Here is a 17,197-nt window from a genome sequence, read left to right as displayed (position 1 = left end):
TGCATAGAAAAGGTAGAGAAAGTACCCATAAGATGAGCACCAGTTAAGGAAAGAACAGGGACAGCGAAGCATAGAATCAGCGGAGGGAATAAGAAATGCCCCAGGAACCATGATCTTTAGTTATTTGGATGAAGATAATCAATAAGACAAGACGACACAAGTAGAGACATCTTAATAGATTTAAGATTTTGGTTCAAAACTCACCAAAAGAAGCAAGCTTACCTGACAAATGTCCTTCAAGAATGAAAATTTCTGGTAACTTCTGTTCTTTCTCTACATTCTAGATTCTACATCTCTATTTATACTAATAGGTCTAGAAAAATAGTTTAAAAAAATTTTTAAACAATAGCCTTGAATCAACATGAAAAGGTTAAAGTGTATTTTTAGGTTAAAGTTTTTAGTTTAAAAAGTCAGAATTTTACATGAAGAAGTTTATTATGATTTTATCCAATATTAACATTTTTACTATTGAAAGTGTTAACCTTAATCTTTGCGGAAAATAAAGTTAAATGAGAGCTAAGATTCATCTGAGGTTACTTCGTGTCAGACCCGATGCTAACATGATAAACCTAATAAAAGAATCATTAATATCTCTCTTCTACAAAAACAGACAGAGCCTTATAGGATGTCATTTGCCTGAGATCAAATAGCTGCTATTAAAACTCAGATGTGCCCTCCTCCCAGGCTTTAGCTGCTGTATTATCCTGATGAAAGCTATCTTTTACCTAAAGGGTTGGTTGACGTCTCCTAGAATCAGAGGGACTGAAGACAGACATGGAGAAAAGGAGCCAAGAAATTAAAGGAAGTAATCCTCTGGCCACTATTTTTCTCTTCTTATTTTATTTTATTTAATTTTATTTTATTTTTAGACAGAGTTTTGCTCTTGTTGCCTAGGCTGGAGTGCAATGGCGTGATCTCAGCTCACTGCAACCTCTGTCTCCTGGCGATTCTCCTGCCTCAGCCTCCCAAGTAGGATTACAGTCATGCACCACCACACCCAGCTAATTTTTTTTTTTTTTTTTTGTATTTACTAGAGACAGGGTTTCACCATGTTGGTCAGACTGGTCTTGAACTCCTGACCTCAGGTGATCCACCTGCCTCAGCCTCCCAAAGTGCTGTGATTACAGGCGTGCGCTACCATGCCTGGCCCTCTTCTTATTTTTAAATGCACAGAACTTGCAAGCCCCAGAGCAAGACGCAATTAGGCCAATCTGGGAAGTTTTGTACATGCTCCCATTTCTTTTTGTTATCCCTAAGTCAAGTAATTACGAGTATTCTAGTCTTTCTTCTGCTGTGCTATAGGGAAGCAAAAGACGGACAGCACTCATCCCCACAGAAGGGGTGAAGAGACGGGGCAACTAATGGGATACCCCACAAAAAAGTGGCTTATTAGCAAGGTCAGGGCTGCATTGTCTGTCTGCCTCTCTCCATTTTGACTCTTCATCTAGCACTGACTTTAGAAATACCAGCCTTCACATTGTCTACAAAGGGCATCAGTAATTATTCATTGTTAATTAGTTGTACTATCAATGTACTAATATATAATATGAATTATGTTACTAATACCATTTATCATCTCTTTAAAGGTGAGAGATCACTGAGGCATCACTATTATAAGCAAAGTGAAGTCAAGATGGAAACCGCACAAAATGAATAGCATGCACATAAACAATTAAAATCACCTGGCCCAGCACGGTGGCTCCCACCTATAATCCCAGCACTTTGGGAGGCCAAGGCAGGCACATCACTTGATATCAGGAGTTTGAGACCAGCCTGGCCAACATTATGAAACCCCATCTCTACTGAAAATACAAAAATTAGCTGGACATGGTGGCAGTCGCCTGTAATCCCAGCTACTCGGGAGGCTGAAGCACAAGAATCACTGAGATGAGCTGAGATCACACCATTGCACTCCAGCCTGGGCGACAGAGCAAGACTTCATCTCAATTAAAAAAAAAAATTAAAATAACCATTTAAGTCACTGCTGAAGATGCTTCTGTGTAGTGTTTAGAAAGAAATATTTAAAGAAGCAATTATAACCAAGCAAATGAATTTCTTGTACCTGTTTACAAATAAGCACAATAGAAAAAAGAGAAGTGAAGTCCTATTATACCTACCTGTCTGGTGCGTAAGGCTCCCTGAATGTCTCCATCCAGCTCTGAGAGCTCAGCGAGGCTGTGTTCTAAATCCGCAGAAATCAGCTCCTTGGCCTTTGTGAACTTCTCCTTTTCCTTGTGACTCAGCGCATTCATGATTCTCAAGCTGGACTGGACCTCTTCCTGATGAATTTGGATCTTTCTGATTTCCTCTTGGATGTCCTGCAGGTTGAGGTCTAGGTACACCGGTCCACTGAGTTCTGCCTTCACTCTCCTCAGCCAGTCCAGGGAGCGACTCATCTCAGTCTGGAAGTCTATACTCTGCACCATTCGGCTCTCACATTCTGTCACCATCTCACCAATGGCAGAAGTCAACAGTTTTAACTCCTCTTGCCAGGACTGGATCTGATGCCTGGCTTTCTCATAAGCCAAGGGGTCAAGGTGTGGGGCAAGATCTTCGAGATGTATGGTTACTCGTTTCAGTAGAATCCCCGAGTCCTGGAGGCTTCCTCCCAGGGAGTGATACATTTTGAGCTTCTCCTCTGCAGGCAGCGTTTCCTCATTCACTTTGGACTGCTCTTGTTTTACAGACTTCAGTTGTCTCTCTAGCTGTTGGCACATCTTCTCGTGTTCTTGGTAAGCACTGGTGGTGTCTTCTAATAAGCTAACCCTCTGTTCTGTTTGTCGCTTCAGCCTGTGATATAAGGTGACAAGGTACAGCATCTTGTCTGGCTGCCAAGGCTGACCTGTGCTGCGAAAACCTTCTTTTTTTTGGTTCAGTTCATCTACCGCCTCCCCAAGGCCCACCACCTCATCTAGAATGGCTCTGCAACCATCTTGCAGAGTCACAGCCTCCTCAACGGCCAGGTCGGTGGGAACTTTGCTCATCCTCAAGAATTGGGCTTCAAGTTCACTCAGAGACTGGGTTGTCAACTCAATCAAGGAAGCATATTCCTTCCGAGCGAGAATTGCTTCCTGGACTTTATAGAACTTGTCTTTAGCCAAGGCAACAATTACGTTAAATTGTTGGGGCAAAGTGTTTAGCTTTTCACTGAGGTAGGAATGATCAACTTCATTCAGCGATGGTAATATGGTCTGCCCAGTTCTCTGCAGCATAAGTAGAAGATTTTCATATTCTGGAGATTGTTCAAGAATGTGTTGGTATTTGGCCAGTTGTGTATGAAGCTCAGTACTCTCATTCATTAGGTTGATTTCAGGAAATGTAACAATATCTGCTTGTTTTAGCCAGTGGCAAGCTTTATCAAAATCTTCCTTAAAATGCTTCCTAGAAACCAAATTCTTCTCTAGTTCTTGTAACCGGTGACTGCACTTTTGTAAAACACTGTCATAGACACTCTGCAATTCCTGAAGCTTCCCCAGCACTTCACTCTTTTCCTGCTCTGTGACTCCTTTCATTAGTTCACGACCCTGGGCCCAAAGTCCAGTGACTTCATTTTGGTAAGTCTTGAGGCTGGCTTGTGCACTCTTACATGTTTTGACTTGTTTGCTCACATCATCTGGTAACAGACAGATGTGTTCACGGAACATTATCTTTCGCTCGTGTTGCTGAATTTGGCTGGTGGCCTGGAACACTGCCATGAGAAATTGGGTTTTCTCAGACAAGGCTTTGTTTAAGTACTTTCTTCGCTGGCCCACTAAGTCACTGAGACAATTCACATGGCTTTGTGCATCAGAGAGAGCCTTCTGAATGACCTGTCGCTCATTGAGACCAAGATCCGCCATGACCCTGTCTGCGTCCTTTATGAGCGATTTCAGGAGCATCTGCTTGGCCTCCAGTTCACTGCAGATGGCCAGGTGATCCATGAGAAGGTTCTGAGCCATATCTGGAGGAGGGCTCTGCTTAAGGGCCTCGGCGATGTTGGGTTGTTGCTCTTCTGCCCAATCCATTAGCTCCTGAAATCTGGACTGCACCACATTTAACTCCTCCAAGTTGGTGACTGACACTTGGATTTTCCTTTTAATGAGGTCCTCAAGCTGAAACCAACGTTGCTCTAAATGACTCGTCTGTTCTTTGACTAGCTCCTTGTCATCTAAACTCAGATGCTCTATCATTTTCTGCTTTTGATCTTTTAGATCTTCAATAGCATACTTTCTCTCCTGCAATGCCAATGCTAACTTTTTCAAAGCTTCCAGGTGGACAGCTGTACTCTCCGCATCAGATCTGAAAATACATGGAAAGGTGTAAGAGCAAATTAGCTGTAGTCAATATCGATGTTTGTTCATACTATGCTAAATTACACTTCACCATTTTCTTTTTGGAGACCGAGTTTTGCTCTTGTTTCCCAGACTAGAGTGCAATGCTGTGATCTCGGCTCACTGCAACCTCTGCCTCCCAGGTTCAAGCTATTCTCCTGCCTCAGCCTCCCAAGTAGCTGAGATTACAGGCATGCGCCACCACGGTTGGCTAATTTTATATTTTTCGTAGAGACAGGGTTTCACCATGTTGGTCAGACTGGTCTCTAACTCCTGACCTCCACCTGCCTTGGCCTCCCAAAGTGCTGGGATTACAGGCATGAGCCACTACTTCCGGCTGACACTTCACCATTTTCTTTGAGTGGATCTTCTGAGCTTAGAATAAATGGGAGTAGTTCAATTCATGGTTTATTGACAGAAGTGCTATAATTATGGAATACAAGTCTTATCAGAAGTCAATATTAGAAGTTGAATCAAATCAAGTTGCCTACTTCTTTCTGGCTGATAATGCCTTCCAATCAAATCAGAATATGCTTTTATCTTCCTCTGGCTCTTACCAACTGAGCAGAACCTATATGGTAACAAGATCCTTGGATGGTTTGTGTAATGTTAAACAGTGAGAAGCACTGATCTAGTGTACTCTAGAAAATGATACTGAAAGAAATTAATAAGTGATGCATGATTTGTGTGCTTTCTTTTGTGAAGAGGGTTCAACAAACAATAGAGTGCTAGGTAGTATGATCTGTAAGGTATAACCAACAGCTCTAATGGCTACTTGTGTACTTGGATATTTTTTGCTTATCATTAGAAATCTTTAGTAATAAGTGTGAAATGTAAAGAATTGTCATCCCTTTGCTATGAAGCACACATAAAAATAGAATCTTACAGTCTTTTTTACTAAATGATCAGTTCTGAAGTATGAAAAGCAGAGTTGGGAGGCAGTATGAGAAGTTCTGTTTGGGACACAGTAAGTCTCAGGTGTGTGTGGGGCCTGCTGTAAGTCAGAAATATGAGTTGTTAATATTGACTGGACTAATCCCAAAGACCAGTAAATTGTGAAGTATCAAAGAAAAGCAAACAGACCAGAAAATGGTATACCAACAAAACCCCCAAAACCCCACCATGAGTTCATGATATCTAGAACAATGTTTGCAGTTTTCATTGCTGTAAACTAGTAAATCGGTGCAGAAAAAGTGTAGATTTTAGCAATTATAGTGATCAAAAGTATGGAATGGTTTACACAATGATCCAGTATGTGTGTGTGTATTCTTATTTTTCAAAGAAGAAAGCTAAGAGGGGTTCAATCACTACAAAATCACAGAAGACACACATTAACTGAATTTGGATTGCTCACTAATTTCTAGACTCGTATAAGAAAAAAACCTGACTGAATTACACAGAATGCATTCATTACCTTATAGATGTGATAAGAAACCCAGGGAGCATATAGGTTCAAAAAGGATTCATTTAATGATTTCATAGATGATATCCCATAACTTGTAATTAAACAAAATTAGAAATATTTTTAGAATATTCTTTGAGGTCACAGAGAAAATGGTGCCATTTTCCAACATTTCTCTTTTACCCACTGGTTAAATTAATATCGAGCTAGGAAAACCATGACTCTATATCCAGGTGAAAACATTAGGTTTATAATGATGTTTTACGTACCAATATTAATAATAATAAGCAATAGATGATATACCTAAGACATTTTATTTTATTTTTTTGAGACAGGGTCTTGCTCTGTCACCCAGGCTGGAGTACGGTGGTGCAATCTTGGCTCACTGCAGCCTCCTCCTCCCAGGTTCAAGTGATTCTCCTGTCTCAGTCTCCCAAGTGGCTGGGATTACAGGCATGCACCACCACACCCAGCTACTTTTTGTATTTTTAGTAAAGATGAGGTTTCACCATGTTGTCCAGGCTGGTCTAGAACTCCTGACTTCAACTAATCCACCCGCCTTGGCCTCCTAAAGTGCTGGGATTACAGGCATAAGCCACTGCACCTAGGCACATTTTACATTTTTATAGATATTAGGAAATGTCTGGCTTAGCATTTTGGTGACCCATGGGAGAATTTTTGTTACCTGGCCAAATTATCCCATTCTGTAGTAAATTTTTCTAGGAACACTTCAACGACATTCATACAGTCATGGTAATCTCTTGTTCTCTGAAGATCCTCTTCCCTTTGCAAGCACAGGTTATTAGACTGACGGCACAAATCGAGCCACTGATCATTTAAATGATTTATTTCCTTGTGTTCAGGCGACTCCTCCTTCTTTGTTAACTTATTCACCTTTTCTATTATGGTGTTCACGGATGCCTGTTTGCTCTGTAGTTTCTTAACAAAATCCTGAAGGATAACAGCAACAAAAAATATGTAATGTGTTAAGAAATCCCCAAATAAATATAGAGAGCAACACAGACATAAGACCTTTGAACACTCTAAGTTCCTTAATACGAAAAAACTGAAGAATGTATAAGTCATGGGAAACAAAGAGAAAGTCTAAAAATCACCATATCTCTTTATGAACGTTAATTCCCATGTGTGCAAGATTCAGGGTAGCTGTGGTATATTCTTTTATGGTACTATTTCCAGAGGCATAAAGAAAAACTAATACATATGAAACATTACGGTCATTATTGAAAAAAGTCATTATCTTACCTTGAAGTGCGACCTTCGTTTTCTAAGAATTTTTAAAGCGTTCATGTTTTTCAAAATTTATTCTTAAACTAAGAGTGCTTTTATTCTCAAGATATCAGGACATTAGGACATTTCCTAGGTCTGCTAAATCCTGGGTCTGTCAAGTTCTGAATCTGTTCAGTAAACATTATGAACCTGTTCCCTTAACTAAATATCCTGTGACTAACAATGCCTAGCGTTCTGGGAATGCAGCCCAGCAGGTCTCAGCCTCATTTTACTCAGCCCCTCTTCAAGATGGAGTCGCTCTGGTTTGAACGCCTCTGACAGAAACCTTCCAAATGTAAGAGACAAGGCAAAGTAGCTTGGGTCACCAGGTGGGCAGTGGTGCTATGTACAAAGTTGGGGAAGGCTGGAGTACATTTGCCAACTGGAAAGGCAATGGTTTAGATTCATCTACTCCCTGCATACACATCAAAAAGAAATCTCTAACGTACCATCTCTTCCAGCCCAACATGTGGCCAGAGGATCATTTCTTTGGATAGTGATTCCTCCGAGGGGTTGGTTCATGGACTTCCATACTCTCCCACTGCTCACTCCCATTTCCATTTACTTCCACTACCCAAAAAAAATCTCTCAAATCCCCGGACTTATATATGAAATTCTGTCTAGGTTCAATCACAGTTAAAATGTTAATAAAACAACAGTACCATCTTGAATGTTTTAAGTATGTGTATATCTAAAACAAATACAGCAAAATATTAGCATTGTTTATTATCTCTGAATGGTAGTAGCATTAGTGATTTAAATTTGCTTAAGACATTTCTGTATTTACTAAGCCTTTTATAATAAAACTTTTCTTATAAAATACATTTAAAAAATTAAATTTCTAGGATGGTTCACAAATTTTTTTTTAAAAGTTAGTGCTTTTGAGAAAAAAAATAAATGTTATTATCCCTATCCCTATTCTCTTTTTTTTCTGTACTTGCAAACAGCACTTCAGCAGACAATATGTTATTATTGACTCATAATCACGGAGAAAAAAAAATCTTAAAGTTTGTTAAAAATCTTACACAACTTCCAATCAAGTTAATACATTTTTAATTTTCTTTTTTCTTTCTTTCTCTCTCTCTCTCTTTTCTTTTTTTTTTTTTTTTTTTTTGAGACAGAGTCTCACTCTGTGGCCCAGGCTGGCTCACTGCAACCTCCACCTCCCAAGTTCAAATGATTCTCGTGCCTCAGCCTCTCAAGTAGCTGGGATTATAGGCATGTGCCATGCAAGGCTAAGTTTTGTATTTTTAGTAGAGATGGGGTCTCACCATGCTGGCCAGCCTGGTCTCAAACTCCTGGCCTCAAGTGATCTGCCCACCTCAGCTTCCAAAAGTGCTGGGATTATAGGCATGAGCCACCACACCTGGCCACAATTTTCTATGTATTGTAAATTGTTTAAATTATATATAAATATGTAATACAAACTGCATTTACATTATACTTTAAATGAATTACATATAGCTCAAATATAATTTATATTATACTTTAAATGAATTACATATAGCTCAAATATATAATTAATGAATTGATAAGCTTACAGTCCTGCAGCTTTAGCATAATATGGTGATGAAAATCTAAAAAGTTGGCCGGGCACGGTGGCTCAAGCCTGTAATCCCAGCACTTTGGGAGGCTGAGACGGGCGAATCACGAGGTCAGGAGATCGAGACCATCCTGGCTAACACGGTGAAACCCCGTCTCTACTAAAAATACAAAAACTAGCTGGGCGAGGTGGCGGGCGCCTGTAGTCCCAGCTACTCGGGAGGCTGAGGCAGGAGAATGGCGTAAACCCGGGAGGCGGAGCTTGCAGTGAGCTGAGATCTGGCCACTGCACTCCAGTCCGGGTGACAGAGCGAGACTCTGCCTCAAAAAAAAAAAAAAAAAAAAAAAAAGAAAATCTAAAAAGTAATAATGTTCCTTGTTTGTTTAGTCAGAGTCTTCTGACTAAGCAGTCTACTCTGTAGACTAAATCACATCTGCTTTTTACAGGAACAATGTAGAGAATGAATGTCTTCTGGTGCAAGTGGCCATCTGAAGCTTCAGTAATATATTTGAATGTTTACTTTATAATCTGTTTTCCCTGGCACCAAATGAAATTTGTTCAGATTTGCTATTCCTTAAAGCAGTGGTCCCCAAACTTTTTGGCACCTGGCATGGGTTTTGTGGAAGACGATTTTTCCATGAACAGGGCTGGAGGGGGATGGTTTCAGGATGAAGCTGTTCCACCTCGAATCATCAGATGTTAGTTAGATTATCATATGGAGCATGCAACCTAGATCCCTTGCATGTGCAATTCACAGTAGGGTTTGCACTATGAGACTCTGATGTGGCCTCTGATCTGACAGGAGGTGGAGCTAAGGCAGTAATGCTTGCTCACCTCCCACTGTGCGGCCAGGTTCCTAGCAGGACATGGACTGGTACTGGTCCATAATCTGGGGGTTGGGGACCCCTGCCTTAAAGAGTTGTATTAATGTCTAAGGATTGACAAACACTCAGGCATATTGAAGTGAATACACTGAATACATTTCAAGTTTTCTATTCTGTTGGCCTCTTTTATCTCCGCTGGGGACAAATTAATACCCACCTTAACTTGTGAAACCATGTTCTGCGCAATACTCAGCTCCAGCTCAGAGTGCCTCCTCCTCATGTTCTGCAGTTGCTGATCAGCATCTTGCAGGTAAATCCAGAGCTCCGCCTTCAGGTGCTTGATTTCTTCCCATCCCTGAGTTAAGTTCTGGGCCTGGACGAGCCTTTGTTCAATCTTGAGAAAACGCAGGGATAAAAGTTAGCAACCATACATGGAAACATTTATGGTTAATGAATCAGAGATGGAACTCTCCAGCTGGCCTGTGCACTCATTTGACACACATATACACACACAAACACACACAGGCAAATACATAAATTTAAAAAGTACTTCTTTATTTACTTCAGGAAAAGCAGATTTCCTTTTTTATTGAGGGTTTCTAAAGGCTTTAAATGTCTATGAGTTATGCTACTTGGTTTTAATCAGTGTTGTGAAATTCTAGTAAGTTGGTTTTTTTTTTGAGATGGAGTTTCGCTCTTGTTGCCCAGGCAGGAGTGCAATGGCACATTCTCAGCTCACCGCTACTTCTGCCTCCCGGGTTCAAGTGATTTTCCTGCTTCAGCCTCCCGAGTAGCTGGGATTACAGGCATGCACTATCACACCCAGCTAATTTTGTATTTTTAGTAGAGACAGGGTTTCTCTGCGTTGGTCAGGCTCGTCTTGAACTCCCGACCTCAGGCAATACGCCCGTCTTGGACTCCCAAACTGCTGGGATTACAGGCATGAGTCACCATGCCTGGTGAAACTCTAATAAGTTTTATCAATTTATTAGGTCTAAGGCTGCTCTAATGGTTTTTCTCATTGGGCATTTCAGTAGATTCATCTGACTGACTCATGAATTTGGTGTTAAGGTTAACCAGAAAATACTTCTGTTGTCCTCTATTGTACATTTGTTCATCCTTCTTACAACATGCTGAATTATTAATGTTTTGGATATGTCTTTAGATCTGCTTCACTGATTTTTGAAGCTGTGTAATTTGTTTCAATAAATCATTTCTGTAAAAAATAAATGGGTTTTATTGCCTGGGCATGGTGGTTCATGTCTGTAATCCTAGCACTTTGGGAGGCCAAGGCAGGTGGATTGCCTGAGCTCAGGAATTCGAGACTCACCTGGGCAACACAGTGAAACCCTTTCTCTACTGAAATACCAAAAGTAGCCAGGCGTGGTGGTGAGTGCCTGTAGTCCCAGCTACTCGGGAGGCTGAGGCTTGAGAATTGCTTGAACCCAGGAGGTGGAGGTTGCAGTGAGCCGAAATTGCACCACTGCACTCCAACCTGGGAAACAGAGTGAGACTCTTTCTCTAAAATAAAATAAAATAAAATAAATAAAATAAAATAAAATAAAATAAAATAGTTACATCATCTTTCGTAAGGATTTAAAAACAGATGTGTTTTGATAATATTAGAGAAAAAACCTTATTATTTTGACTTTTTTTTCCTGTGAATCATTTTACTATTCTGTGAATATTTAATAAATTAAATACCAAAACTAAGTCTTATTTTTCTTTTAAACTCAAATGTGGTGGCTCACGCCTGTAATCCCAGCACTTTGGTAGGCCAAGGAGGGACGATTGCTTGAGCCCAGGAGTTTGAGACCAGCCTGGGCAACATAGCGAAGCTGTGTCTCTACAAAAAGTATAAAAATTAGCTGGGTGTGGTGGTGCATGACTATAGTCCCAGCTACTTGGGAGGTGGAGATGGGAGGATCACCTGAGCCCAGGAGGTTGAGGCTCCAGTCAGTGATGATAGCGCCACTGCATTCCGGACTGGTTGGCAGAGTGTCTCAAAACAAACAAACAAACCCAAATGTGTTTCATGGAAGAGTTTAAGGCTGCAGTGGCAACAGCAAGGAATACACGGCTCCAGTGCTGCCATCTATCTGTGTGGACCAGTACTGCTACTCATCACAGCCCAGATAGTTTCAAAACCCTTCTGAACACCACACTTTACCAATGAACTAGAAGGATTGTGACAGATGGCATGCTCTTTGGCATCCTTGATAAAATAAAGAAAGGGTCAAGAGCCCCTTTCATATTAAGTATTGCCTAAAGAAAAAGATGGAAAAGGAGAAAACAACAAAAAAAGGTGTGGCAAAATAGGAAAAGAGAGAGAATGGTCATTAAGGAGGAGAAAAAAAGAAAGGTTCTAATGGGACTAAGTGATTCAGTCTCAATCTGATGTCATCAATGTCAGGATGTGCTTAATTTTCTAGGACTTAGCTGAAATTCAAGTATCTATTTATTATAATGACTGTAGAACCATTATATACAGCAAGAACAACCCAAGAGCTATTTTCTTTCAATATCACATGAAATATTCAAGCAAGAGAATATAATAAAACAAATTCAATGTGATTTTTCATTTTCTTACCATTTGCTCTGTTTGTTGAATGTCTTTTGCTGTGGTTTTCACCGAAGCATTTGACAGGTCACACATGGAGCAAAGGAGATCTAGGTAGGTCCTTGCCTGCTCTTGCAAAGCTCTGAAGTGTTTGACCTGGAAAAGGCAAGCGTCAGAGTGAAAGAGATGCATCAGCTATTTAGATAGCAAATACTTATATCATTTGTAATATTCTGTTAACACTTCAAAAATAATCTTGCTATGCTCAGTGTTTTCACCACTGTGTTCAAGTGCCATATACTAGTGACTCCCAGGAAAAAATTCAAATCACTGATGAGGATTTATTTGTCGACTATTTGTTTCTCCTTATATGTAAAGTATTCTGTATGGTATGGGAAAGGGGAAAACGCAAGAAACTTCTATAATCTTTCCAGATTACTTGCTCACATGCCAGCTTATTTTCCATTTCAGAGAAAGAATTTGTAGCCTGCTCTGGTCTCCTTCTTAACATGTTTTTGCATATCTTAGAGACAGAAGGCAAAGGTCTGCCAGTTGGTAGGTTTCATTGGAGTGAGGTTAAAACACAGATGTCTGGGCTTGTTTACTTTGCAGGAGATTTACCTTGTGATATTCTCTTTCCACAAGCCCAAGAGAGGCTTCTCTAGGTGGATCTTTAACCTATTTACAGAAACAAAGAAATGTGTTTCTTTGCAGATGCTCAGATTCTACTCAGGCTCCATTTTAGATATTGGGCATAGAGCAGCCCATAAAGCAAAACCCTTGCTCCCATGGAGTTTACATTCTTAGGAAGGAGATAAATAATATATAAACAAACATGCACTGGAATGTTTAGTACTGTTACATATCATGTGGAAAAATTAAGGTGCTAAGCAGATAGGGTATGAGGAAGAAGCAATGCCACTTCAGGGACAGTGTATCTCAACGGCCCCTCTGAGGAAAAGACCTGAATGCATGGCATGGCATAAGGTAAGAACATTCCAGGCAGGTGGACATGGTGGGCAGAGAGAGAGCAAATGCAAAGCCCTGAGGCTGGAGCAGAGTGAACCAGGTGGGAGCAGAAGTTGGAGGGTGGGGTGGGGGCAAGTCATGGAGCCCCTCATAAGAAGAGCTGACCATCCATCCCTGTTTGTTGGGTTTTATCTTTAGTCTAGAGTTTCTCAACTCAGAACTATTGACAGTTGACTCCAAATAATTCTTTGTTGTGTGGGCTGACTTATACCTTGCAGACTGTCAGCAGCATCCTTCGCGTCTACCCACTTAATGCCAGCAGCGACCCCACCATCCCAGCTGTGACAACCAACAACGTGTTCAGACAGTGCCAAATGTCCCCTGTGGGAGCAAAGTCGCCATCTCCTCCACTCCAGTTGTGAACCACTGCTTTGGTCCCATTGGATTATGTAAAGCAGACTCTGTCTTATCAAGAAGGTTCCATTTGGGAAAACAAATTAACCAGCCTATTCATAAGCCAGGGTAAGAAAGTTGGAATTTAAGTGTGACGGGAAAATACTCGGGGCATCATGATCTGAGACAGGCTTTCAAAGACTCCCTCCTAACATTGCGTGGAGAACTGGCCACCACAGGGGCGGTAGGCAGCAACGGTGCCCAGGTGTTAGGCTACTGCAGGGATCAGATGAACCGTGAAGATGGCCTGACTGGGGGCGGTGGCTGAGGTAGTGAGAAGGGGTTCTTGATTACTACATAAAAAGGAAGGCGGTATTGATGGCAAGTTGTAGCAATAAAGTCGACCTCCAGGATTTTCCCAAATCATAGAGTCAATCATGGCACCTGATTTTGTGACTCTGATCTCAGTATTTTTCCTCTGCACTGTGTGGATTACCTAGACATGCTATGCTCCTGTGGATATAATAAATACAGATTAATTTCCCATTAAGTCAGAAGTAGCACCTTTTCAATTGAATGTACAAGCTAACTATGGTATTGTGAGTCATCACCCACTGCACACAAGTACCATATCATGCACCTATGACCCAGAGAAAGTTATTTGTCTCAAGCAACTTTTGGATATGAGAAGAGAATAAGTTGTCAGAATGTCTATTTTATGAACATGTTTAATAGAAAGGACTGATGCTATATTTTGAGATTTATATAGTTGGTCTGATTCTGAAAGCATTGGAAGTAGCACATAGAGTGTCAGTGACCACACAGCTGCAAAAATGTTTGCTAAAATCAACTTTACAGAAAAATCTTATAGTACTTTTTCCCATTCCCTAAAGTTCACATTTTATGCCTTATAAAAACACATAGCACTCTGAATGGAATCAAATCCATGTGTCATTTTCTTGTGGTAGTAGGGAGTGTATTATCTTCACATATGTATTGAGGGTTTACTAGATGGGTGGTGCTGGGGACACACACTGCATCTTGGTACCATGCCCATTGTAAGTGGATTCTCCAGTCACACATCCAAGCTTGCCAGCCACTAAGGGCCTGGTCAGTTTTACATGAACACAGTAAGTTCTCATTTAATGTTGTCGGCAGATTCTTGGAAACTGTGACTTCTTTAAGCAAGAAGTTGTATGATGAAACAACTTTTGTTCTCATCAACGCTGTAATAAACCTGCATATTGAAGGAAATGACATTATTTGAGGACCTGCTGTACATGGTTTTGCTTAAAGTTTCAGATTCTAAGACCTGTCGATGGCATCAAGTGAGGACTTACTGCACTTGCCAAGGGAAAAACTAAAACAAAACAAAAAACAAAAGAAACAACAACAAAAATAAAATAAAAAAGGAAACAAAATAAAAAAACCTTTCCTCCTCAGAGTGACAGTGGTCCAAGTGTCTCTACCACTTTGAACTCCCTTCTCTGGCTACTTTCAAAGACCATTTAGAGAGACGTGAAACAGGCAGAAACAGGGAACCATACAGTCACATAATCTGGAAGAAGGATCAGTATCCTCCTGTGACCATGGCTTATTCTGGTATGTGTAGTAAATCTCTTCCTGCTCTAGCAAAAGATCACTGGCATTAATACTTTCTTTTCCCTTCATCTATTTTATTTCTTTTTTGGTAACAAAAGAGAAAAATTAAGTGTTGATCTGAATTTATTCAATTTATTCAAAGTGCATTAGAAACAGCCACAAGACAAGGTGGCTTGTGATTCAAGAAAACTCTCAGTCTAATAAAAAAAGCAGAATATAGGCAGTCTTTAATTCATTTTTTTTATTCAAGGAGAACCATGTTTCATTTTTCCTGATCCTATTCTTATAAAGTATTATATGAACACTTTTCTGAACCATTTAATGACAATGTAAATCATTTTAGCCTTTAGAAAGTATACTTTGGGGGATGAATTAACTAGACACATTCTTTATGTGGACTCAATGATCAAATACATTATGTTATTCTCAATTTGTGGTGGAAAATTAAATTATTAAATATTGTTAATTTATATCTGGCAGCAATAACCTTTATAACTAAATTCCTCTAAAATATTTTCCCACAGGGTTAACACTGCATACCAAAGCTGCTTAGTACAAAAGTTTAAAAAAAAATTCCCACATATTCTGGTTAAGTCTCGGCAACAACATTTTAAGCATGTGGATGTCAAATTAATACGGAATAGAATTCCTTTCACATGATAAAAACTAAAATTTCATTCATCATCCATTCAATAATTATTTATGAAGCACCTTGTTTATGCCCCAAAACTATGCAAGAAGCTAGTATTACTTTTCTGTTTATAAGCAATGTTTACTTGTAGTGTGATATTTGCATTTCATTATAACTTTTAGAAGCAAGTATACTTATAAATGTCACTTTTAATAGCAGGAAACTATCTCGGAGGCTCTGAGAAATTAAGTGACTTACCCACGGTCCCCCAACAGAATAAATATCAGAATTGATCTTTGGTTACAGTGCCCATTTTCTTTCTTTCCTTCTTTCTTTCCTTCCTTCCTTCCTTCCTTCCTTCCTTCCTTCCTTCCTTCCTTCCTTCCTTCCTTCTTTCTTTCTTTCTTTCTTTCTTCTTTCTCTCTTTCTTTCTCTCTCTCTCTCTTTCCCTTTCCCTCTTTCCCTCTTTCCCTCCCTCTTTCCTTCCTTCCTTCCTTCCTTCCTTTTTTTTTTTTTTTGTGACAGATTCTCACTCTGTTGCCCAGGCTGGAGTGCAGAGGCATGATCTTGGCTCACTGCAACCTCCACCTCCACCTCCCAGGTTCAAGCAATTCTCATACTTCAGCTTCCTGAATAGCTAGGATTACAAGTGCCTGCCACCACACCCAGCTAATTTTTGTGTTTTTAGTAGAGATGAGGTTTCACCATGTTGGCCTGGATGGTCTTGCACTCTTGAACCTGTGTGGTCTGCCCACTTTGGCCTCTCAAAGTGTTAGGATTACAGGAGTGAGTCACTGGGCCCGGCCCCATTCTCTTTCTTTTTTTTTTTCTTTTTAATAGTTTATTTTTATTATTATTTTATTTTTTATTTTTATTTTTTAATTTTTTGAGACAGTGTCTCACTCTGTCACCAGGCTGGAGTGCAGTGGCATGATCATGGCTCACTGCAACCTCTGCCTCCCAGGTTCAAGCGATTTTCCTGCCTCAGCCTCCGCATCCTCAGGAGGGTAGGTACTCTCCTACCCCAATCCCAGGGTAGCTGTGATTACAGGCGCATACCACCATGCCCAGTTAATTTTTATATTTTTAGTAGAAATGGGGTTTCACCATCTTGGTCAGGCTGGTCTCAAACTCCTGGCCTCAAGTGATTCGCCTGTCTCGGCCTCCCAAAGTGCTGGGATTGCAGGCATGAGTCACTGCACCCGGCCCCATTCTCTTCCTAATATACCAAGTTGGCCCCTCACTATCATGTCCATCTTCCGGCTGGCACATGAACTCCACTAACGCAAACCACAGACCTTCTTCCTACTTTTAGATTCCCAGGAGTCAATACAGTTGGGCACATCGTAGGTACTTCAAACATTTTCATTGACTGTCTAAATGATTCACAAGAATAACACAAACTTTCAGGAGTTTACTACCTGCTTAACAGCTTCTGCCCTACTAAGAGGTGGTTGAGGGCTTGGCTCTAAATCCGGCTGGACTGTAGAAAGCCAGGCCTGGCACTGCTGCAGGGTGTCTTGTCGGCTGACATGCTTCTGAAGTTCATGTTCCAAACTCTGGTACACCTGAGACAATACAACCATGCTGAGATTATGAGAACTGCTTTCTACCTCTATAAAGATCATTGAAATTCAATGAAACATGACCAGTACATCTAAATGGATTTCCCCCCA

General features: G+C 40.4%; 1 protein-coding gene across 16 annotated transcripts in view; it reads right to left on the bottom strand.

The window, feature by feature from the left end:
• SYNE1 (spectrin repeat containing nuclear envelope protein 1) overlaps positions 1-17,197 on the bottom strand; it is a 546,282-nt gene that overhangs the window by 207,557 nt on the left and 321,528 nt on the right. For all 16 annotated transcript variants that reach the window (XM_030928648.1, XM_030928649.1, XM_030928634.1 and 13 more), the window contains 5 exons: positions 16,943-17,089; positions 11,957-12,082; positions 9,584-9,760; positions 6,398-6,663; positions 2,118-4,278 (listed from right to left, as the gene is read on the bottom strand). In XM_030928648.1, coding sequence (XP_030784508.1) covers positions 2,118-4,278; positions 6,398-6,663; positions 9,584-9,760; positions 11,957-12,082; positions 16,943-17,089 — 2,877 coding nt within the window. The remainder of the gene's footprint in view (positions 1-2,117; positions 4,279-6,397; positions 6,664-9,583; positions 9,761-11,956; positions 12,083-16,942; positions 17,090-17,197) is intronic.

This window comes from Rhinopithecus roxellana, chromosome 4 (genome assembly GCF_007565055.1).
Source record: "Rhinopithecus roxellana isolate Shanxi Qingling chromosome 4, ASM756505v1, whole genome shotgun sequence".
Taxonomy (NCBI): Eukaryota; Metazoa; Chordata; class Mammalia; order Primates; family Cercopithecidae; genus Rhinopithecus; species Rhinopithecus roxellana.
Note: the sequence above shows the minus strand (reverse complement) of the source record. Positions and strands in the feature narration are given on the sequence as shown.